Below are 23,126 nucleotides of genomic sequence, written 5' to 3' on the forward strand. Positions count from 1 at the left end.
TATTATGTACTAAAATATTCTTAGTTATTGAATCATGTAATGTAAGATTAGATTAGCATTTAGTTAAGCGGATTATATCAAATGATGATAATCTTAAAAGATAGCTTAACCAAAGATTAGGATGAGATCATAGTTGAAAGTCAGAAACATATTTTAGGATTGGTCAATAGCAACAGGGGTTCTTAGCTCCACCCCAATTTATGATGTTGAGAGCTTCAACTAAAAACTATTTGTAGACGAAGCAATAGTTTAATATTTTTTAATCTAAAAAATTAAGATATTTTCACAATTTTAACGTGTTCAGCATTTATTCACTGCATTAAATATTTTATAAGGAAGATGCATTTTCAAATTTTATATTATAATTTTTTTTTTTTTTTTTTTTGCAACAAAAAAGCAGAAGTTTGATGCGATTTAATTAATTGGATTAATGCACATTTGCAGTAATATTTTTTATCTTTTCTTTTTTAGTAAGTTGTTACTGTTAAAAGCGGATATTGGGAGAAATTCTACAATAATAAGCAAGCTCCTCATTGGCTGATTTGGCCACCTACTCTCTTTGTTTGGACCAATCATATTAGTCGTCGTTTTAACTGCAAACGAGAAGTTGAATGCTTCTTTTTCAGTTCCAGACATGCAGTGGAACAAGAAAGAAGGACGGAACTTAACTCTATGGATATGAGGCATTTCCTTGAGACTTTACTTTTAAGCCTAAATGATTAGGCAAAGTTTTTATTGTATATGAGTCTCCCAGAGACTTTTTAAGGTCTGAATTGTTGGCCTGTTAATAAGGACTTTTCTTTCAAATGAGCATTAATTATGAACTTCTGTAATGTCGACTCAAGATGAGAATTGAATCTTTTTATCAGAAGGCATCATACCAAATCCCTTTAAACGGCTGCAGTTGATCCAACAGTGCTATATCCATATACCAGTTTCTGCTTAAGATAAAGAACTATTAGCTTTCAAGGTTGTTAACATCTCTATTCAGAGGCAAATTAGGCATTTCCTTTTTTGCAGCAAAGAAAGAATAAAATTTGTGTCAAATTTTAGAGGTATGCTTTGTTATAATTGTTATGTTAAATTTTTGCCGCTGGGAGCAAAAACAGGTGAAATAAAATATCTCATAATATATAATTTTTTCTGCCAACATAAAGATTTTTAAAAATTGGTGCTGCCAGATCAGGCTGTCTGAAGGTACTAGTTTTCCAACCTAAAATGCACCAAATATTGATGTTATCGTTTTTTGTTTTTCCTTTTCCTTTGAAAATTCAATTATTTTGCAAGGCCAAAAACAACAATTTTCCTATACAAAAAAAGGCAAACCAAACACCATGAATAAATATTTGTAAATATAAAGAACTTGAAGCATAAAACCTCTTTCCAAAATTATTGGACTCGACATAAAATAACAAAGAAAGGGTTGATATGCGATTAAAAAAAAAAAAAGATAACTAAACCTTATGAATAAATATTTGAAGATATAAAGAACTTGAAATATAAAATTCTTTTTTCAAAATGACTGAATTTGGCATTAAATAACCGAAAAAGTGTTGACATGCTGTGAAACAAAATACACCCCACTCCATAAAAAAAAAATAAAGACATTGCAAAAATCATATTTTTCCTTCTCACCTGCCGACTAGATTGTCCCCCCCCCTCCCCATACGTGTAGCACTCGTTCAGGTTAGCATGTTTTTTTACTGGTTCTATTTGCTATAATAATTTCTATAAAAACTAATTGCTTTAATAACTAATCGTCATTTATTATTTCAGTACGACCGTCCACATTACAACCAATTCGTCCGAAGAAGAAAATAAAACCAAACGTGGGTGATTTCTTCAACGATGAGGATCTGGATGGAGAAGGTGGTTCGCCACCGGGTGAACACGTGCTGGGCAACATAGATGATCTACAGACGCCAGAGGACCTCGACACGCCTGAAGAAGTTGATGTTGATGACTTAGGAGAAATTGATTGGGAGAGTGAGTTTGTTTTTGTTATCATTCCGTCTCATTTGCTTGAGAGATACAGAAATTTTGAGAAGCATAAAGAAACTTTTTGTTTTTGATTCCTTTCTATTGGAAGCTGCCTTAAAAAAAAAAAAAACACTTAAAAGAATAATAGCAAGTAAGGTTACCTGACGTTGCCTGGGCAAAGGATAACAAAATAAGAATTAAAGATATTGTGTGTTGATATAATATACTACTAAGATAAAAATCTTGAAATTCTTTGGTTCTTGTCCAGAATGTCTCTGTATTAAGAAACAAAAATCTTTATGATGTACATACTTGTGATGAAATGAAAATATCATATTCCAAAAATCACATGAATTTATCGAGTAGTTTTATTTTTATAGACAAAATCATTTTTAAGCAATTAATAGGAATTCATTGGCATTACAATATAGATGTCATAAGTTTGATTTATTGCATTATCTCCCTTTGTTTTTTTTTTGTTTTTTTGTTTTTTATAGATTGTTTTCAAAATGCCAGACAAAATGGTTGTTCTTTGGTTACTCATAAAACTGAATTTTTTTTATTTAATATTAACTTATGTAATTTATGGAATATGATATTTTTGTTTCGTCATGGCTTTAAATACTATAATTTTAACATGGAGGAATTTTAGACAAAAAAATTGTTTAATATATGTAGTCATAATGTTTTACTCACCAAGAAAAAAAAAACTGAACAAATTCAAGTATTTATTAAATATTTTTATTTTAAATTGTATGCATATAATTTTAAAAAATTTGAAAATGATGGAAAAATCTGAATTTAGTGTATTGAAACATTGTTTTCCAATGGGAAAAATAATGCTCAAGCAAAACAATAGTGTGTGATGTTTTATTCAAACTCTGATGTATCGCAAACATGGTAAAGGGATAGTATGCTGGCTTTAAATGTAATCATGCAAACACAAATCAAATTCGTCATAACTTGAAAAAAAGGTCCCCAAACTTGCTTGTCTGATTGTAAATAAAAGTTGTGTGAGATAGCGACCAATAATGCAAGGTTTTGGCTTCTGTATTTTGGGATGCAAAGGTATCAGGTTCAAAGATTATCTTAAGAAAAGAAGGTCCATCATTTGAAGGAAGGAGTCTACTCATGTCACATGTTGATGTCAGTGGTAGAAGAACTACAGGAATTATATTTTGAACAGCTTCCACACCCACCCTATTCTCCAGATTTGGCCCCCAGTGTCTACTGGCTGTTTGCAGACCTGAAATGAATGCTCCAGAAAGTGATTTATCTCTGATGTGAGCATATAGAAGGGTAACGTTTTGACGTGTGGGTTAGGGTTAGGATATGGATGCGTAGCGTTTTCTCATATTCACACGTGCACAAATTAAAATAGTTTTATAGTAAGAATTTTTGCATTGAGTTTTCATTAATTGTATTTTCATGTGTCAACAGGTGAAACTCCTTTGGAGTCTCCAAGTGCTATCCCTGAATACACTGCTGAAGAGGAACGAGCAGATTCAAAGCATTGGAAGGCAGTGTGGATTGGAGAAAAGCAATTCCGTATTGATATGAAAGTGGTGGAACCCTACAAGAAAGTTCTATCTCATGGAGGTAAAGAATTTACAACAAAAAAAAAATGAAACATCCTTTTATTTGTTTTTCTTTTTTTCTAATTCCTACACTTATGACAGTTTATAGAATATTTTATGCAGACTCCTGGGTTCAATAAGAAACACCTGAAAAAAGTCAAAGGTTATATTAGCTGAAATATTGTGAAAATAACACTCAACAAAATAAAAAAAAAGTAGTTTGAATAATACAAATAAGAAGAAATAATCTGTGCTTCTTCGTTATTAGAACAAAAATTGAAAATTGAATTTCAAGTAAAACCAATCGTATATACTTGTCATGTCGCAGTAATGAACCTATCCAAAAATTACGAAAATCGATAAGGTAAAAAATTATTAATGAAAATAGTTTTTGATGGCAAGCAGTGAAAATTGAGTTTTGATAAATTGGACGAAGATTTCAGAGAATTATTACCTCCCTTGTTACGAGTTGAACTTTTCGGTTTCTTTTCTAAGGAAAACTCAATTTTTGCTAATTGCCTTTGAAAACTATTTTCATCAATAATTAATTTTCTACCTTATCGTTTTGCATCATTTGTTTTATATGTTCATTACTGTGACATAGCAATTAAGTAGATACCATCGGTTTTATTAGAATTTCAATTTTTGAATTTCGTTCTAATAATGAAGAAGCACCAAATAATCTTCTGACATTTAGAGAGATAAAGGAGAGAACTTGAATAACTACTAGATGCTCTCAAATGTCTAAGGTCTCTCTGTACACCTGGCATGAGGATACTTTTCCTTAGAAGTAAACCCTGACCAAATATTCAAAGTCACATAATATTCGCAGCCCATTTCTTGAGATTTCTTTTCTATGGCTAATCCACATTAGCTTTTACGACGAATGGTGCACCTACTCAAAGTGATGTTATCTCAAGTAATAGCATGAAGCTGAATACTCCACCAGACTAGATAAATTCTTGCCCTGGAATCCAGTAAGACCAAGTGACAAAAACGAAAGATATTCTACAACAAATGAAAATGGTTAATTGGGGAGAGGAAAATTATGTTCTCGATTTCTTTACGAACTCAGTTTTTGAGAGACAAAAAACTTTAATGGAACATTCGAATATCTATCTATCTCATATATATAATATATATATATATATAGCACTGATTCTAAAAGTTAAAAAATAATGACTTAGGTGCCATCAGCTAGAATTGAAACCAAAACATTTAGCACTCCAGCTACATTCCCTACCATTTGGACTATTGACAGGTAGATAAGAAAGATTTAAAATTAAACCACTTCAAGCTATGAATACATTTTCACATGCACAAAACTAATAGAAATATGTTGGCAAATTAAAATGAACATTTTGCATTTCAACTTGCCAACATATTTCTGTATGCATTATTCATCCATCCAAACAAAGATTTTACTCATTATAAACCATCTTTGATGTATGATTACTATTTTCTGTTAATGTCAGTGTTATGTGACCTGTAGTTTAAGAGTTTATCGGTTAAATATTTTCACACATATATCTACTGTTTTATTTATAGAGATTTGTTGAAAAATTATTTGTTAAAAAAATATTAATTTCGAATTTAAATACTACTACTAGTTATATCAAATTGCTTCTAAGTTTTATTTATTTATTTATTTATTTTATTTTTATTTTTTTTTTTTATCCTAGGTTACATGGGAGAAGATCTGAATGCTATTATTGTATTTTCCGGTTGTTTTCTTCCGGATCGAGGAAGAAAAGATTACAATTATGTTATGGATAATCTGTTCTTGTAAGTATTGCTTTTTACTTTGAGATTAATTTTTTGCTAGTTTGATTAATTAATTTATTTTTAACAGAGATAACAAGTGAACTTTTTTTCAATGTTGTATGCACATATCCTTGTTACGAATCGCATGATATCATAATGTTGCTTTGGTAAATCGTTATTGATACATATTCTTCAAAGAGCTGCAACATTTCACATAATTCATTGCATTGCTCAGCCTCCATCCAATGGAGTACAGGAGCAGTGATATTGTATCCTTTTCTATGATGATGAGAGACGTGCAAAAATTATATAATGTCCTATCTGTTCTTGTCCAAAATTCACCAAATATTAAAAATGAAAATAAAGAAAGCTCTGCATGATATACGTATGCATGATGAAATGAAAATATCATATTCCAAAAATCATATAAATTGATGAAATAGTTTTATTTTTAAATAACTTTTTAATATTACAAAAACGATACAGTGCTTTGAAAATAATATAAAAAATAACCCTGAGGCCTCCTTCCACCAACAAATTTATCAGGATTTACTCGTATATCCCCAAGTATTTATTCTTGCGTGACAATTTTTTTCTTTTTTTTTTTTTTTATTTATTTTGCATCTTTTGATATACCAACGATTAACTCCTGATGAGTTTGTTGGTGAAAGAGGCTCTTAGGGTTTTTTATTTTTAGTAAGAAAATCAAATTTTATGAGTAGCAGAAGAACGACTGTCATTTTGAAAAAAATCTAAAAAAGAAAACACATCAACAATAATTCATACTAGATTTACGTTGTAATGCCTACAAATTCCCATTAATTGCTTAAAAATGACTTATCAAAAAATAAAAATACTTCATTGATTTACGTAATGTTTGGAATATGACATTTTTGTTTTGTCATGGATATGTACTTCATACAGATTTTTTTCTTTATTTTATTTTTTAATATTCGAGAAATTTTGTTGAGAGTACTTAGCTTCTTTTCTGACATCACTCATATATATATGTAGATCTATATATATGTTGTAATGTAAATTTATAAATTAACTAGCGGCAGGTAAATCAGAACAAAAAGGAAACTTAACGATAGCGATATTTAAAAAAAAAAAAAAAAAAAGATGGGGGTTGGTGGCATGTGAGCTCGAACCCGGAGACTTGAGGCCTATAGACTGAACCTGAACACCTGCGCTACGGCAACAATGTTAATGTAAGAGTGATTAAAGTGAGTAAAGTCAAGGAGGTTTGATTGACAGGTTGCTGCTTAATGAGGTTATCGCGGGAGCGTTACGATGACGGGGCAGTTTTTTAGCATTTGTTTACTTTGTTTCACTGCGGGATCGTTTTTTTATTTAGTGCGGGGCAGTTTGGCCTTCCCCAATATTATGGAAGTGGGGGCAACTCCCCATTGAAAGGGGATTGTCCAAATTGAATAGCAATTGTCTGATATAAGGAAAAAATGCATTGATCAAAGCTGATTGCTTTTAGACGTTCCCGGCGAATCACGCTGGGAACGATGTAACAACCTTCGTATTAGTTTCACTTTTATTATACGAAAAAGGCGAATCTACACGCGCCAATCGAAAAATGTTGAATATTTAGCTTTTAAAAGTTGGGCAAATTAAATACACATGCGACCCCAGTTCATAACTCGTAGATGTTATGATTTCGATGTGATATAAAAAGTTTTATAAATGAGCGACGGTCTCGAGAAGACGCCGAAAAAAATTCTTTTGCGGACATACACAAAAAGTGAACATACATACATACACACATTTTCGCTTTTATACTTATAGATTAAATAAAAAAACTGTACCTTCCATATACGTGTGTGTGTGTATATATATATATATACCGCCTTCATGTGTCCAGAGTGTGGAAGAGTCTGCCGAGCACGGATTGGCCTCATCAGCCATCTCAGGACCCACAAACCCCTGACGCCGAACTGATTGATACCTTGGTCATCGTCGACTTCGACGGACGAGCAAGAAGAATAGAATATATATATATATAATCATCCACAGACAAATAGTTTTAATATATCACAACTCTTCAGCGTAACAAGGCTAACATCTCTCCCTAGCCAGGGATCAAACCGTCAACCATCTAGTTGACAGTCAGCAGCTCCATCTACCATGTCTATGTACGTAAACAAAACACCAACCGATTTTCACTATGCTTAATTTGTTTATTTACATAACGCCAAGAAACTGCAGGAAACATTAATTAACGATTGTGCTCAAACTAAGAAGGAGGGCTTATGTAGTCATCCATAGATCCCACTGTTTCAAGCACTTCTCCTTAGTTAAGTTAAATAGTGTCTGAGATGTTGCTTGTAATAATTTGTTTTATTTCAAAGAACCTTTTTGAGACAATATCGCCAGGTTATGTTTTTTGTTTATTTTTCTTTTACATTTTGTAATATTCAATTTGGTGTGTTCAGTCCTATCATACACTTGACCAGAGTGAAACTAAATGTATGTATAGTGACATTAATTTAAATTGTAATTAATTTCTAGTATTTAACAACGAGCATTTTTCAGGAATCAGTGAGAACCCCTGTGCACCAATCTCTTAACTCATCAGTTTATTCATATTTTTTTTAATTTCTATAATTTTTAAGTTAAAATAAAAACATGTCAAATATCATATTTCATTTTTATGTAGGTAAAGCATCAATGCAGTTATATCAGCTAAATTTTATGTTTTTAATTTGTGTATCAAATAAATAAGTAGTATTGCTCAGATTGCAAGGATTTGTGTAGTAATGGGTATTTTACGAAGTAAAATTCAGTTTTAAATGACATTCTTTTTGGAAGTTGAATGTTCAATCTTCAATGTGAGCGATATTTAGAATACAATCGTGAATTACTTAAGACTTCTACCTGGTCATGACGGAACGAGAGCATGCTACCTCTACAAATTAAATAAAGGGTTTCCTTTGAAATTCCATACAGATTCCTGAGTTTGACAAAATATATCTGAAGAGGATCGGAAGTTATGTCCACTAAAACATACTGAAAATAACACTCAAGATGAGAACAATACTCTGAAGAATTTAAATAATGCAAATGATTAGTCCTCATCTCAAAGAAATATAGGATTCAGTAATCTATATATATGTATAAAAGACAAAAGGTTTTTCTTGGGGGGGGGTTACTATATTTTAGAACTTTTTATATACTCCTTAGATTGTAATATCTATGATTTGTGAACGGAGATCTTCTATATCTTTTATTTGAGTGACTTTTACAAAATTCACACTATTCCATTTTGCCACGTATTTGTTCGGCTTTTTCGTATAAAAGCAAAACTAATCAAAAACAAAGGCCTTTCGTGGCGGGACGTCTTGAAAGCAATTAGCTTTGATCAATGTGAGGAAAACCCCTCATATCAGACAATTGCTATTCATTTGAGTTCCCCCTTTTTCGGGGGAACTTGGTTTCCCCAACATCATGGGAAAACAAAGAAATGAAACAGCGGAAAGCTGAACTAGTCTTCAGCCAATGTTCATTTCTGAACCTGTTAGCAAGTCAACTTTTTAATTGACATCGCTAAATTTGAACGCTTTTCACTTCTTACGGCCTTGTAGATAGCGGTAAGATGCTACATTTTCTTTCTCTTTCTTTTCTGCCTTTGCGTCACGGGTTCGAGCCTGCCTGCCGACTAACACTTTTTTTTTCTTTTATACCTCAAAACACTTGGACAACGGCAGGTACCCCCGCTAGTTTATAATAAGGGCATTAACATTGAATGAGGAAATTTTCAAAAGCAGATAAAAAAAAAATTTTCATTTTATACCTATGTGATATTATGACGTATGCAGAAGTTAAATTTTGTGTAATAAATTTGGGTATCATATGAATATTTGCTGAATTTTTTAAATTCTGTTCATTTCAGATATGTTACTAGTACACTGGAACAACTTGTAGCTGAAGATTATATGATCGTATTTTTCCATGGAGCAACACCTCGTCGTCAGATGCCGGGTTTTAGTTGGCTTAAACGCTGCTATCAAATGATTGATCATCGGTAATTTTTTTTTCTGTCTTGTTTTACGCTTTTCATGCTGAACTAATAGATATTGTTCCAGACTATGGAATCACCTTTGCTGAGTTAAAATTGAATCTGTTATGGCCATTTCTTGCTCTAATATTTTTTATTATTATTTATTGATGATTCCCACATCAAGGATAAAAGCCACTCGAGGATAAAATTAATGAGATTGATAGATTGTCAGCTGAATTGATGCTGAATATTATGAGAGGTTTTAAAATGATGAATGGAATGATTGCGATTGATGACTCGTGAGGAAAGTTCATTACAACATTTATTGCCATCGGATCTGAAGACGGCAATGAACTCTCAAGGAAGCAATATTATGGCCAAGTGGAAAATTAAAAACCCATGATCATCCTACCTAGATATTATGGAAAATAGCAACCTGTATCTAATCTATTAATATATCTATCAATATATCTATAAAAGTGAGATGTGTGTGTGAGGACACTTCTCAACCTATATAACCTCAGTTTCTTACAGTTTTTTTTTTAACTTTTTTTTAAGGACTTCAACGTTACATTTAATGCCTACAGTATTTCTATTTATAATGAATAAGAATTCTGCATTAATTAAAATATAATATTTATGGGCGGCTTGCTAGTTAATCATATAAAATGAATAATTTACTAGCAGGACCTGTGGAAATTCCACAGGGGTCTCATTAATAAGTAATATATTGATGTTGGCATTCTGTAGATATTCAGCGTAAATGGAGACGCTCTGATATTATTGTAGCTTTTTTGTTAAAAATGCAAAAGTATTTATTTAAGCTAGCAGGGACGCCTGGCATAGCTTGGTCGTAAAGTACGCTTAAATATGATATTTTAAGTCTTGCAGATTTCGTATTATAGAGTTAATGTTCTATCGATTTTTATATATTATAAAGTTGAGATTTCAAAAATAAAAGAAACATATCTATATGACTTGGGTGCATCAGCTTGAACTGAAACCAAAACTTATGGAAAAAATATATGTAAATATATATAACTTGAGTTTCTTCAGCTATAATCAAAACCAAAACTTATGAAGAATTTTTGGTAAAATTATTTATAAAAAAAAATAATGACTTGAGTGCCATCAGCTATAATTGAAATCGAAACCAAAAGTTATAAAGAATTCTTGATAAAATTATTTATAAAAAAAATAATGACTTGAGTGCCATCAGCTATAATCAAAACCGAAACTTATGAAGAATTCTTGGTAAAATTATTTATTACAAGAAATGGAAGTCCATAACAATTAAACGACAGTCACTCGGATGTAAACGTGACACACAAAATAAATAACACGCACGCTATCCTATTTATATATAGATGATTTATACTGAACTTTGGCATAAAATAAATCCCAAAATGGTTAATATGCCATAAAATCACATTAACCAATTTGCATTATCTAGTATATTTTATACATTTGTTTTAGTTTATATTGAAAAAAAAAAAAAACTATAAATGTGAATAAAGTGTTACAAAATACTTCTATATGAAATCACATTAATCTATATATCTATAAAGGAAAATTGTAATTTGTACGTGTTTGACTAAAACTCAGAAACTACATCGGATACACTTGCACGTCTTACATTATATTCAGAGTGACCTTCGACCTGGTTATGGTAAAAAGATATAAGCGAGTAAGCAGGGATTAAATTAGTATGGTGGTGGGAGTGGTAAATTTTTTTTTTTTTTCATTTTCATTAATAATTGTGGTTCTTCTCCAGTTTTCCCCTATATTAAAAAAATAAAGAAAAATCTGTATAATTTATATACCTGTGACGAAATGAAAATATCTATCATAACATCATATTTCAAAAATCATGTAAATTGATTAAGTTATTTTATTTTTATAAACAAAATCATTTTTAAGTGATTAATGGAAATTCATAGACATTACAACATAAATATTGCAAGTTTGATTATAAAGTTATCGCCCTTTTTTTATCGCTCTTTGTTTTTGTTTTTTTAGATTGTTTTCAAAATGGCATTTAAGACAGTTGCTCTTCTGTTACTCAAAAATTCGATTTTCTTATGTAAAAATAAAAACTATTTGATCAATTTACGTGACTTTTGGAATTTGACATTTTCATTTTGTCATGATGTAGATTTTTTCTTTTCTTTTTTTCGCCGTATTTAAGTTGTTGATTATTTACATTTTTTAACAGAACAATGTATCTGAAAACATCAAGAAGACAAAGTGTAAAAATATAAATATTTGCGTTGATGAGGAGAATAGCCTAACCTCATTTCAAAAGTTTTTTTTCTTGTTATTGGACTAAAAATGTTTTTGATTTTGTGTTTTAGATTAAAGAAAAATCTGAAGGCACTCTTGTTAGTACATCCGACCTTATGGTTAAAGACTATTGTCATGATGACAAGACCATTTATTAGGTAAGTAAACATCAAATTATGTTTTGTTTTTCCTTTTAAAATTAACTTTTAATTGTATATAATATTGCATTAAAGTTTAGTCACAGGTTCAATTCGATGTAAAAACTGCTTAATATCTAATTATATTGAGATGTAAAAATATAGCAAACGTCATATTTCTTGAGAATCCAATATATTTATTGTACAGAAAAAATATTCAAGAATAAAGAATAACAAAATTTAACACATACCAGACAATAATTTATTTCAATCCAAATAACTGACGTCTTTCAAGTCTGTGAATCTGAGGAATTCCAGATCTGAAAGAAAGCTGTTATGATTGAAATAAATTGTTTAATATGTGTCAAGTTTTGTTATTCTTTTTATATGTATATATATATATATATATATATATATATATATATATATATATATATATATGATTAACATGGTGTTCATTGGAACTGGTATAAATGTAGTAAGTATGTTTCTTTTCTGTAATGTATAAATCTGAAACCCTTATAAAAAAAGTATAAGATGTTGATGCTCTCACTGAATACCTTTTTGTGATCTTGGTGAAACGTGCTGATAAAGATATGATTTCGAATGTGTGTATATAAAAAATAAGAAAATAATGATAATTCCAAGTAGTCTTGGAAGTGATCATATGCTGAATCATTGTTGATTGAATTTTAGGAACACTACCAATAAATGTTGTAAAACTATTTATGTACCTATCTATGCCTCTCTCTCTTTCTATATATATATGTAAAAAAAAAATTCAAAATAATTCAAAAATAAAAAACACCGTATAAAAACAACACTAGCGAATAAATACTGGGAACTCAAAGAAAGCGGACATTCGCCGGTAGTCGAATGGAAAATAATAAGACAAGCTACCACGTGCAGACATTTAGACGACCCATGTAAATTATGCCTCCATGAAAAATTTGCTATCCTGTACTTTAAAGAACCCCAAAATCTATTAAACTGTAGATGAGAAATAGCAAACAACTGTGTTCACAAAATAAAACTTACTCTAGGATAGCGATACAAAATAGCTTTAAAACTAACAATAACAATAGAAAACAAACAAATAAATAAATTAAATAAACATGAATATACATAAACGATCACACATATATATATATATATATGTGCATGTATGTGTGTACACATAGGTATATTTATATGTATATATATAAAAAAAAAAATTAAAAAAAAAAAAAGGAAAACGTCTACCTTAAACCACTAACCTAGTTCTAAAACAGATCCTTTGTTCGATAAAATGCATGCCCATTGGCTGATAGGAAGGGGCGCGGTGGATACTAGAAAGCTGATTGGCTAACTAAAAATCCTCAACATATATAAAAACAAGAAACAACCACAGAATTTGCGCATAAGCCTGACGAATCCTATAGTGGATGAAACGCAGAATATTCAGTGTAGCTTAATCGCCATATATATTTTATAAATTACTTACTATATATATATATATTTAAAGGAGATTAGAACAATAGTCTAAAGAGCAGAGTGTATTTTAATGTAATAGTAAAATTACTAGTTTAATTAAAATACAGGGAAAGAAAAAGTGCTCGTAATTTAGATATATAATAAACTCAATAGGTAAATATCCTAGAGCTAATTTAATATTTAGTAATGTGATTGATAATTTAAAATTTAAAAATCAAATTATAATTAAATTAAAAATCCGTTTCATAAGAAGGAACAACAATAAAATCAATTATTTGTACGATCGTTTCGGAAAACAGTGTTTTTATTGTGGTAGACATCAAGTTACGGACAATAATTATTACATATAGTTTTTTATCAAACAAGGTTTCCTCAGCAAATATTGGGAAGGGTTTTTATTAAATGTAAAAGACACCATAAATAAACCTAGCATTAAAGTAAGGTAGATGTATCTGGAAAAAATTAAAATAAAGGTATGGATTTAAACTTGATAAGAAAATTAATATGGGTTAGAGATAGAAATAAAATAGAGTAAAATTATAAATATAAATTTGGTTTAAGTACAATATTATACATACATACATACACAAATATATACATGCATATATATATATGCATGTATATATACAAATATATACATGCATATATATATATATGCATGTATATATTTGTGTATGTATGTATGTATAATATTGTACTTAAACCAAATTTATATTTATAATTTTACTCTATTTTATTTCTATCTTTAATCCATACCTTTATTTTAATTTTTTCCAGATACATCTACCTTACTTTAATGCTAGGTTTATATATGGTGTCTTTTACATTTAATAAAAACCCTTCCCAATATTTGCTGATGAGGAAACCTTGTTTATTAAAAAACTATATGTAATAATTATTGTCCGTAACTTGATGTCTACCACAATAAAAACACTGTTTTCCGAAACGATCGTACAAATAATTGATTTTGTTGTTGTTCCTTCTTATGAAACGGATTTTTAATTTAATTATAATTTGATTTTTAAATTATCAATCACATTACTAAATAAATATATATATATATATATAGGCTCTGAGTCCTGGACAATTTACCACCACCAATTACGACTCCTCTAGTGTTTTCATAAGCGCTGTCTCTGCACCATTCTCAACGTCCAATGGAGTGACTGTCACCAATGTTGAGGTCATCAAGCAGACGGAAATCACCAGCATCAAGGCCATGCTGCTGAAGTCACAGCTACACTGGGTCGGGCACGTCTCCAGAATGGACAATCATTGCCTGCCCAAGATAGTCCTATATGGCGAACTCTCTACTGGCCGTTGTGACAGAGGGGCACCGAAGAAAAGATATAAAGACTCTCTGAAGAAGTCACTCGGTGACTGCCACATTGACCACATCCAGTGGTCTGCTCTCACTGCTGACCATGTTACCTGGCGACGTTCTGTCCACCAGGCTGTCGCCTCCTTTGAGATCTCCTGCACAGAGAATCTGCAGGAGAAGCACTGCAGGAGGAAGATTTGGGAAGCCTCAGCAGCCACACCTGACGTGACTTTTGACTGCAGCCGCTGTGGCCAAACCTGCTTGTTCCGCATCGGGCCCGTCAGCCACAAGCATGCCTGCAGTCGACGTGGTAAACCCCCTTCATAGAATCTTTGTTTGCGAAGTACTGCCAAGATATATATATAAAGGCATTTTGTGTATGTGTATATGCAAGTTCATTCTCTGTGGACTTCAGAATAACTGAGCCAATATTTTTAAATTTGACACAAATGTATATGATGTGTCTGGGAGTGTTCTTAGATGGAAATATCAGAATACCTGTGATAAGTATCTAAAATCGATAATTGAAAAAATCCAATGAACAAAGGAACAGTTTGATTTTGACCAAAGTTAATACCTTATGAAGCCTAACATCACAAGTGCATTTGAGAAGTTTTATTACCGCACAAGCAGAAAGGTCCAGCATATAAAACCAACAGTAGGTTCTTTGATATGACAGGAGCAGGTTTGAAATGAATGTTTCTATTTTGAGCACAATTGAACCATAGTACTTGACCTTTGTATTTTCAACTTTAATTCAAGTCATTATATTTATCTCTACTGTTATACAAAAGTCACTTTGTCTGTGTGTGTGTGTGTGTGTGTGTGTGTGTGTGTGTGTGTGTGTGTGTGTGTGTGTGTGTGTGTGTGTGTGTGTGTGACTTAGACAAATATACTTGATGTGTCTGGGAGTGTTCTTGCATAGGTTTTGTATTAGAATGTCTTTGATAACTGGAAAATTGATAATTGAAAAAAATCTGATTAAAGAATGAAGTCCAATTTTGACCCAAATAAACACTTTTATATGGTCTAACATCACAGGTGCATTTGAGAAGTTTTATCACCGCACAAGCAGAAAGGTCCAGCAAATAAAATCAACCTTAGGATCTTTGATAAGATTGGGGCATGTTCGAAATGAATGTTTCCGTTTAGAACATAACTGAACCATGATACTTGATGTATTTTAAACTTTAATTCAAATCATTATGTAAAAATAATGTTATAAAATCAAGAGTTGGTTCTTTGATAGGACAGGTGAGTATTTAAAATAAATGTTTCTGTTTAGAGTAAAATTGAAACCTCACACTTGAATTTTGCATTTTAAACTTCAATTCCAGCCATTATATAAACATTTTGTAAAATCAACAGTATGTTCTCTGCAGTGCAATGTAGACTAAGTCACTGTGGGGAGGCATGTGAAACTTCTTGCCATTGCACCACAGTTGGTTCCTCAACAAAAGCAGGCGATCAATCAATTTGATTGAAAAATGTGCGATTTCACCAAATGATTTCATAAAAGTATGGTGGCATGAAAGATTTGTTGATCCTCATTCAATCCTTGGCTGAGTGGATCAAGTACATTTATATCGAAATAAAATAAAAATCTTTCATAATGTTTCATTCTTGACTTGAGCTGTAACTTTGTGTTTGAAAATATTCACTGAAATACATTTCGTTTATATTGTGAATAATAAAGTTAGAAAGGAATAAAAAAAAAAAAAAAGAATGAAATAGAATAAACTTTGCTTGACCGGCTATGTAAACTTGACCCTGATCAAACTGGATTTAAATACATAATATGCAGTGTGTTACTTTTGTTTCATCAGTAATCTTTTTTAGAATATGGAATAATTTCTATACTGTTTTGTTTTTTGTTTTTTTAAGAACATTGTTTTCAAATGTCCATAATAATTTATTTTATACAGTATAATTTTTAGCAGAATGTATTAAATGGAAAAAGACTAATTAAATTTTGCCCAACTTGAACTTAGAATTGCTTCTATGTAATCCAATCATTTGCTGTGAAGAGTAACTTAGTGTGTCCATGCCATGGGGATATCTTTGGAAAGACTGTTATGTCGTGTTCTCCATGTGTTAAACAATAAGAAATAGATTAAGGGGTTGATTTTACATTTGCTTAGCATCATGTGAAAGAGTTTTCATTTCATTAATTCTTTCCTGAGAATTAATTATCTGGGCTGAAACCTTTGAGACTAGAATTGACCGCTATATTAAATAGGTTACAATGCATGTTTTTATAAAAATATATACTTTTATTTTAACATTTACAAAGGAGCATTTTTAAGAACTATAGCTGGCATGTGACTGTATAAGGTGAGTCACACTTCTAAAGTTTTTATGACTGCTGCCAACAGGGTCCTGGTTTAAACACTTTTGCAATTGCTGAGAATAACATTCACATTCCAACCGTATTACAAATCTTCCCTTTCAGGGGAAAAAAACAAGAGAGAAAATAGAAGAAAAAGACAGAGAGAAACATGAATGCATTTATTATTAAATTTCAACAGATTGTTCTTAAAGTTAACGCCTTTAGTGAAGCCAATGTCAGTCACATTAATCTGACCTTTTCACTTGTCAACTTCGATTACATAAACAACCTGGCCCACTTATGTGTGCTGACATTTCGCGACAATAGCAGCACTGGCATGATTTTACTTCCCCCTCTCTGAAGACAAGGAAATATGGGTAAAAGATTTTTAAATGTGGAAAGCTCAAGAGCTCCCTCAAAAAGGGCCCTAAGTTTTGGATAAAAGTAAGAAACTGAAAATGGAAATATCTAAAAAAAATATGGCAAAAACTTGTTGTCACTTTTTTTATTGAAATATTTATAAAAAATAAATGTTTATTTTTATAGTATTATTATAGTTCATAGTAAAATATCCAAAAGTATTTTTAATTTCATAAAATAATTCTCATTTTATTTAAGTTATATGTTGTTAAGAATTATAAGTGGCCTGAAAACATTAATGACCTAGTCACCATTTGATAATATGTAGCCAATTTTAATTGATGTTGTTGTATTGTGCTTTTGGCAGTAAAATAAGATAGTTCACTGCGATTTATTTGTTAAATTACTCTGTTTGCTCCGGACAACTGATAATATGAAATGCTTTTAAATATTCAAAGAAAAAAAAAGATCATAATCAGCAAGGGAAATAACTCATATTTTAATTGAAGAATATAAGATTTTATTTATTTTTCTGTATGAGTTTATAAATTACACAAATATAAAATAAAATGACTTCACTACATCCCAGACAACACTGTGTACAATTAGTAATTAATTAATAAGAATTCTGCAGAGATTTATAAAATTATTTGCTTTTTTTTTTTATTAAACATGTTACGAAGATTTACAAATGTTTTAATAAATAGATTAACTCTGTTTCCAAGCAAATTATTTCTGAGGATTTTTTTTTTTTTTGTTAAAGTGAAAACTCCAAATTGAAACTAACAAAAAAGTTCCTTTGTTATCAGATTAATGTGTTCTAATCTAACTTTTGTGGTAGTTCGAAACAAGTGCACGAATGTATCACAACTGCAAACATTAAATAATAAAACATTTATTAAATTAAGTGTCAAAAATCTAGCAATAATATTTCAAAATAAATTATTTTTTAAATTTACAAATAAAATTTAACATTCTATCCAAATAATTTTTTTTAAATAATGCACAAATATAACATTCAATTTAAAATGTTATGAAATGGATGGAATATATTTTTTATATAAATTTTTCTATTTTATTGAAAAGGTAGGTTTTCTTTAATTAAATAAAGTGAAATTCTCAAGAATTATAAGTAATTTTTTTAATATTTTCATATGTATAAATTTGTTTGTTTGTTTTGTGTGTGTGTTTTAATTGAAACATTGATTTTGGATTATCTTCCCTTTCCACTAGAAAACCTCTTCCAAAAAGGAAAACAAAAAATACTTACAGTTAACTAAAGTACACTTGTGCAAAGAAAAAAAAAATAATAAAATAAAATAATGATGATCGAAATAGCAGATTTTTTGGTGGAGAAATCTGGAAAGGAGTAATTATTTCAATTTTTTTTTTTTTTTTTTTTCAGTATTTAATTTTCTAAAATTTATTTTAAGTTTAGTAAACTCTAAAGTTCGAATATACTCAAAAGTTACTTTGTTTTCTATCTTTTAAATTTGTTTGTTTTTCAGTTCAAAATTCTACTCCAAATTGCGTTATGTAAAGACATTGGAAGAGTTGACGAAAGTGGTTCCAATGGAACACGTTTATGTGCCTGAGCAAGTCAAATTGTAAGTATTTCCAATTGGTAATATTCTTCTTTATATTATAGAATATTCAAAATTTTGAAACGATATGATTTTTTTTTTAATTTGTACAAAGTAAATCGTTTAAATTTTATTTTCCCTTCAGTGATGCTATTTGTTTACCAAAGTTTCATTTAGAATGTATCAACATTTATGCTTTGTGTTGTTATTTGTTTTAATATCTTTTGGAAAGGTATTAACCCATTTATTTTATTACCCCACCTTCCAGTTGTAGGTTGAATAGTAGAATAAAATAGTATTGGTAGAGTACTAACCTGTGCAGACTATCATTTTCACAACATTTTGGTTGAGGTAACCTCCAACCTTCCTCAGGTGCATTTTTTCAAACTCTGGACGTTTTATGTACAAGTTTGACCTGAAGGTCACAGATTACATTGACTGAAACCTTGTAAAATAACATCCAAGATGAAAACAATAGTTCGAATGATCAAAATTGCAGTTTTTTAAAGTTTACATGAAAAATGTTTTTTGTTAATTTAAAATGAAAAAATATATTTTTATTACAAGATATTTTTTTCAAAATATGTTTAACCCTTTATGACCTGAATTGTGATGTAGATGATTAAAAAATATTTATTGCTAATTTTAGTTTATAGGGTAATGATACTATGATTCTAAGAATTTTGGAACTATAACGAGCTTTCATTATGAAGTTCAATAGTTAAATTACCACTGAGAATTTTTTTCATAAACTTACCTTCATTGTTATCCGTAGTGCTTGAAAAAAAAACGTATTTATGATAACAAATGAAATTTTCCACTGAGACAGATGATGGCATACTGAATGTAAGCAATGGACAGTTGCAATCTGGAGGTATCTGGCATCTACCCAAATACTGAACTAATACGTACAAGGCGTGTTTGAATCAATTTCCACTTCATTTATGCTGTTATATTCATTTATTTACAACCGAATGAATTAGTTCAACCAGGTCATAAAGGGTTAAAAGCAAAGATTTGTTATGTAAACTTTTAACAATATTTTCAAAGTAAAGACTAGTCTTTTTATCTAGATTTTTAAAATTAAACTGGAATTACATAAGACTTAATCAGAAAGGATTTTTCTTTGATCTACACTGGCAAGACTTTGGTTAAACAGAAAGCAAAAGTCAAAATAAACAGTTTTATTTAACATGACCAAAAACTAAGATAATCGTGTATTCAATCATTAAGTTACCGTCATTTAAAGAAGTCAACTTTGCATGTTGTGTGCATGTTTCTAGAAAGTGAACTGAAAGACATTGCAACATTGCATGACTATTAAAATATTATCCTCATCATCATGAGTCACTTGGTGCAGATTGTGAACCCACGTGACTTATTTTTCGCCATTCCTTCTGATCCAGGACAAGTTGGTTGATGGATGCCCAACTGTTGAAAGATGTCCAATCAAAAACATTTTCTCTCCACCTTCCCCTTGGCTTTCTTCTGCCTCTTTAGCCTTCTAACATACCTTCCAAGCATAACGTTGACAGGCCAGTGGTTGATCGTTTGACGTGGCCAAAAAGAGTTTTACTTTTGATTTTATCAAATAGAGGGGGGTAGGGAAATAGTTTGACAGAGGGTGGATATTTTTTTTTGTTTTTTTTCAATCAGGCGATGTCCTGTAATGAAATGCATTACGTGATTTTGAAACACTTCAATGCAATTGGTTAATTATGTAGTCCATGTGGTACAATCAAGGCCATATAAAACTACTGGGAGGATATAAATGAACTTTTACAGTTATCGGCACCTTTTTTGATTTTTAGTATGGTGCTATGTTTTTGGAAAGCCGCCCAACCCAGACCGATTCTGTGTTTCAATGTATAAAATATAATCCAAGCAATGGTTATTAACAAGCCATTTCTTAATCTAGATTAAACGATTGTATTTTTTAAACATAGCTTTATTATGTGCTAATTGTATTTACCTGGCGTTGCTCTGAATCTATTACATTCAAATTGGTTTTATATATGTCTCCTTTCATTAGGTTTAGTATCTAAACAAATAAGGAACACTAACTCTTACAAAAAGAAATAAGTTGTTTCTCTTAACTCATTTTTCTTTTTAGTCGTTTTTTTATGAATGTCTCCATGTTAGCAAGCTCTAAAAGTTTTATTGGTATATTAGACCATCCAGTTCTAATATATATATATATATATATATATATATATATATATATATATATACTCGGGGTTTTTTATTCAAAAGTAATGGACTAATGAATTCAACGAGGTTGTTAGATAGTGCTCAATAAAAAGAGCTGATAATACTTGTTTATTGTTATATAAACATGCTCACATCCCGCTGCTACAAACAGCCACTTGTTTCAATCAAACAACAGATATCATCAGGCAGCGACTTGACTATTCAAATGTTCAATGAATAATGGATTTTTATTTTAGGTAGGAACTCTTTAAAAGTTGGAGTTAAAAAACCTTAAAACACAGAACTTTAATTATAAGATGTAAAGAGGGAGGGGCAATCTAAATAAAGTTAAAAAATTATAATGGAGAGAGAATGATTAAGAGGAGAAAAAAAAGAAATAGAGAAAAAAATAAATAGAGAAATAATATATATATATATATAATTTTAAAGTTCTGCAAATCGACATCGATATGTGGGAAGAACTTACTCTGCCAAGGCCAAAGTGACAAAAGCTTGTACGTGAAATTTGTGATACTCTGAAAAGAAAGCTGGCCCACAGCAATCTGAAGCAAGAGTTGGAAATGCGATATTTGTGAACGAGTGCTTCTGTCAGAAGCTGGTTATGTCAACCATCTTAAGTCACACAAAATTCCTGTTCAGGTTAACTTTGTGCCTCTTAGTCCAAACCAAACGATCTGTTTGATATGCCGCAAAGTTTGCAAGTCTACTGCTGGTTTGAGAAGCTTAATAAATAAAAAAAAAAACTAAAGAATTCTATGTGCAACACCAGCTAACCTGACCCCGATAACACAACATGAGGATGGACTTTTTACTTTTACTTCCAGAGCGAAAATAAAAAACACCAACAAAACTTAAGAATTCTTTCTCTAATGAGGGATTTTTAAATCCAAAATTAATTAGAGAAAAACAAAAAAAAAAAAGAAAATTCTTTTTTCGCATTTAGAAGCGTATTCTAGAACAGTTTATCTGTTTATTCTATATTTTTCATTTCAAGATGCTTTTACTTTGTGTAACTATGTATATATCTATGCTAACATGGATGACACATTACCTGAACCATCACAGGTTGTCTATATTTTTCTGTTTTAATGGATCCCATCACCTTCTGTTTTTTCATCATTTAAATGATGAAATAACAGAAGATTCATAAAGAATCTTCCTAATTTATTTGTAATATTTTAGTAAATTACAAGCTGGCTGCCCAGCATTGCCCAGTCATACAATGATATTTTAATTCATGCAGATTGTGTATGTTTTATTATAGAATTAATCCTCTATTGATTATTATATACTATAAGGAATAATTTGCCCAGTGGGTTAATTCACAAAAAAAAAAAAAAATAATGTGATTCATCAAATTCTGTCTGTGTTTGTTTACAATATCACGTCAGCTGATATTTGGGTTTGACAATCTTAAAAATAATCTTTCTTCTCTTATAGATAAAAAAAAAGAAGAATTTTTATGGGGGAATATTTTATGTTACACCGGCCATGGTCACACTGGTGTAATGTAAAATATTCCCCGGTAAAAATTCTTCTTTTTTTATCTATAAGAGAAGAAAGACTTTTTAAGAAAGGATTTTTTTCTGATTGTCGATACTTATCGTATGAATTTCCGTACAAAACATATCTAAGAACACTGCCAGAAATATAAATTAGCTTTGTGTGAAATTTTTAAAAGATAGGCTCAGCGTTTCAGAACCTATAAGGAACTCTCTCACGCACACGCACAGTGACTTTTCTATAATAGTAGAAATAGAGATGTGACTTCATGAAAGATCTTTTCAGTGTCTTCCACCTGTTTTAGTTGGTGATATGTCCCTTTATGACGTCATCCAGTCTGCACAGAGATAAACAAGATCTACAAATTTAGTAGTAGTAACATTAACGTTTTATGTACATATTATTACTTACAGTAAAAAATATTGGACAGATGCAAATATGGTACATATGAATAAAATACTACTGAAGTTATCGAGGTTGTGTTAGGTCTGACAATTACCTTCTCTCTGAAGATGATTTTATTTTTAATCTTTGAATAAGATTCCATATTTGAGTACGTAAATGTGAATCATACCAGTTATTATACAAGCAACTGG

At 30.4% G+C, this 23,126-nt stretch overlaps 1 protein-coding gene across 5 annotated transcripts in view; it reads left to right on the plus strand.

Moving 5' to 3' along the window:
* Positions 1-23,126, plus strand: part of LOC145245777 (uncharacterized) — a 550,409-nt gene that overhangs the window by 507,566 nt on the left and 19,717 nt on the right. For all 5 annotated transcript variants that reach the window (XM_080107393.1, XM_080107391.1, XM_080107395.1 and 2 more), the window contains exons 13-18: positions 1,777-1,986; positions 3,421-3,579; positions 5,240-5,342; positions 9,223-9,354; positions 11,685-11,771; positions 18,742-18,840. In XM_080107393.1, coding sequence (XP_079963519.1) covers positions 1,777-1,986; positions 3,421-3,579; positions 5,240-5,342; positions 9,223-9,354; positions 11,685-11,771; positions 18,742-18,840 — 790 coding nt within the window. The remainder of the gene's footprint in view (positions 1-1,776; positions 1,987-3,420; positions 3,580-5,239; positions 5,343-9,222; positions 9,355-11,684; positions 11,772-18,741; positions 18,841-23,126) is intronic.

Source organism: Euprymna scolopes, chromosome 23 (assembly GCF_053919585.1).
Source record: "Euprymna scolopes isolate OS-2025 chromosome 23, ASM5391958v1, whole genome shotgun sequence".
Classification (NCBI taxonomy): domain Eukaryota; kingdom Metazoa; phylum Mollusca; class Cephalopoda; order Sepiida; family Sepiolidae; genus Euprymna; species Euprymna scolopes.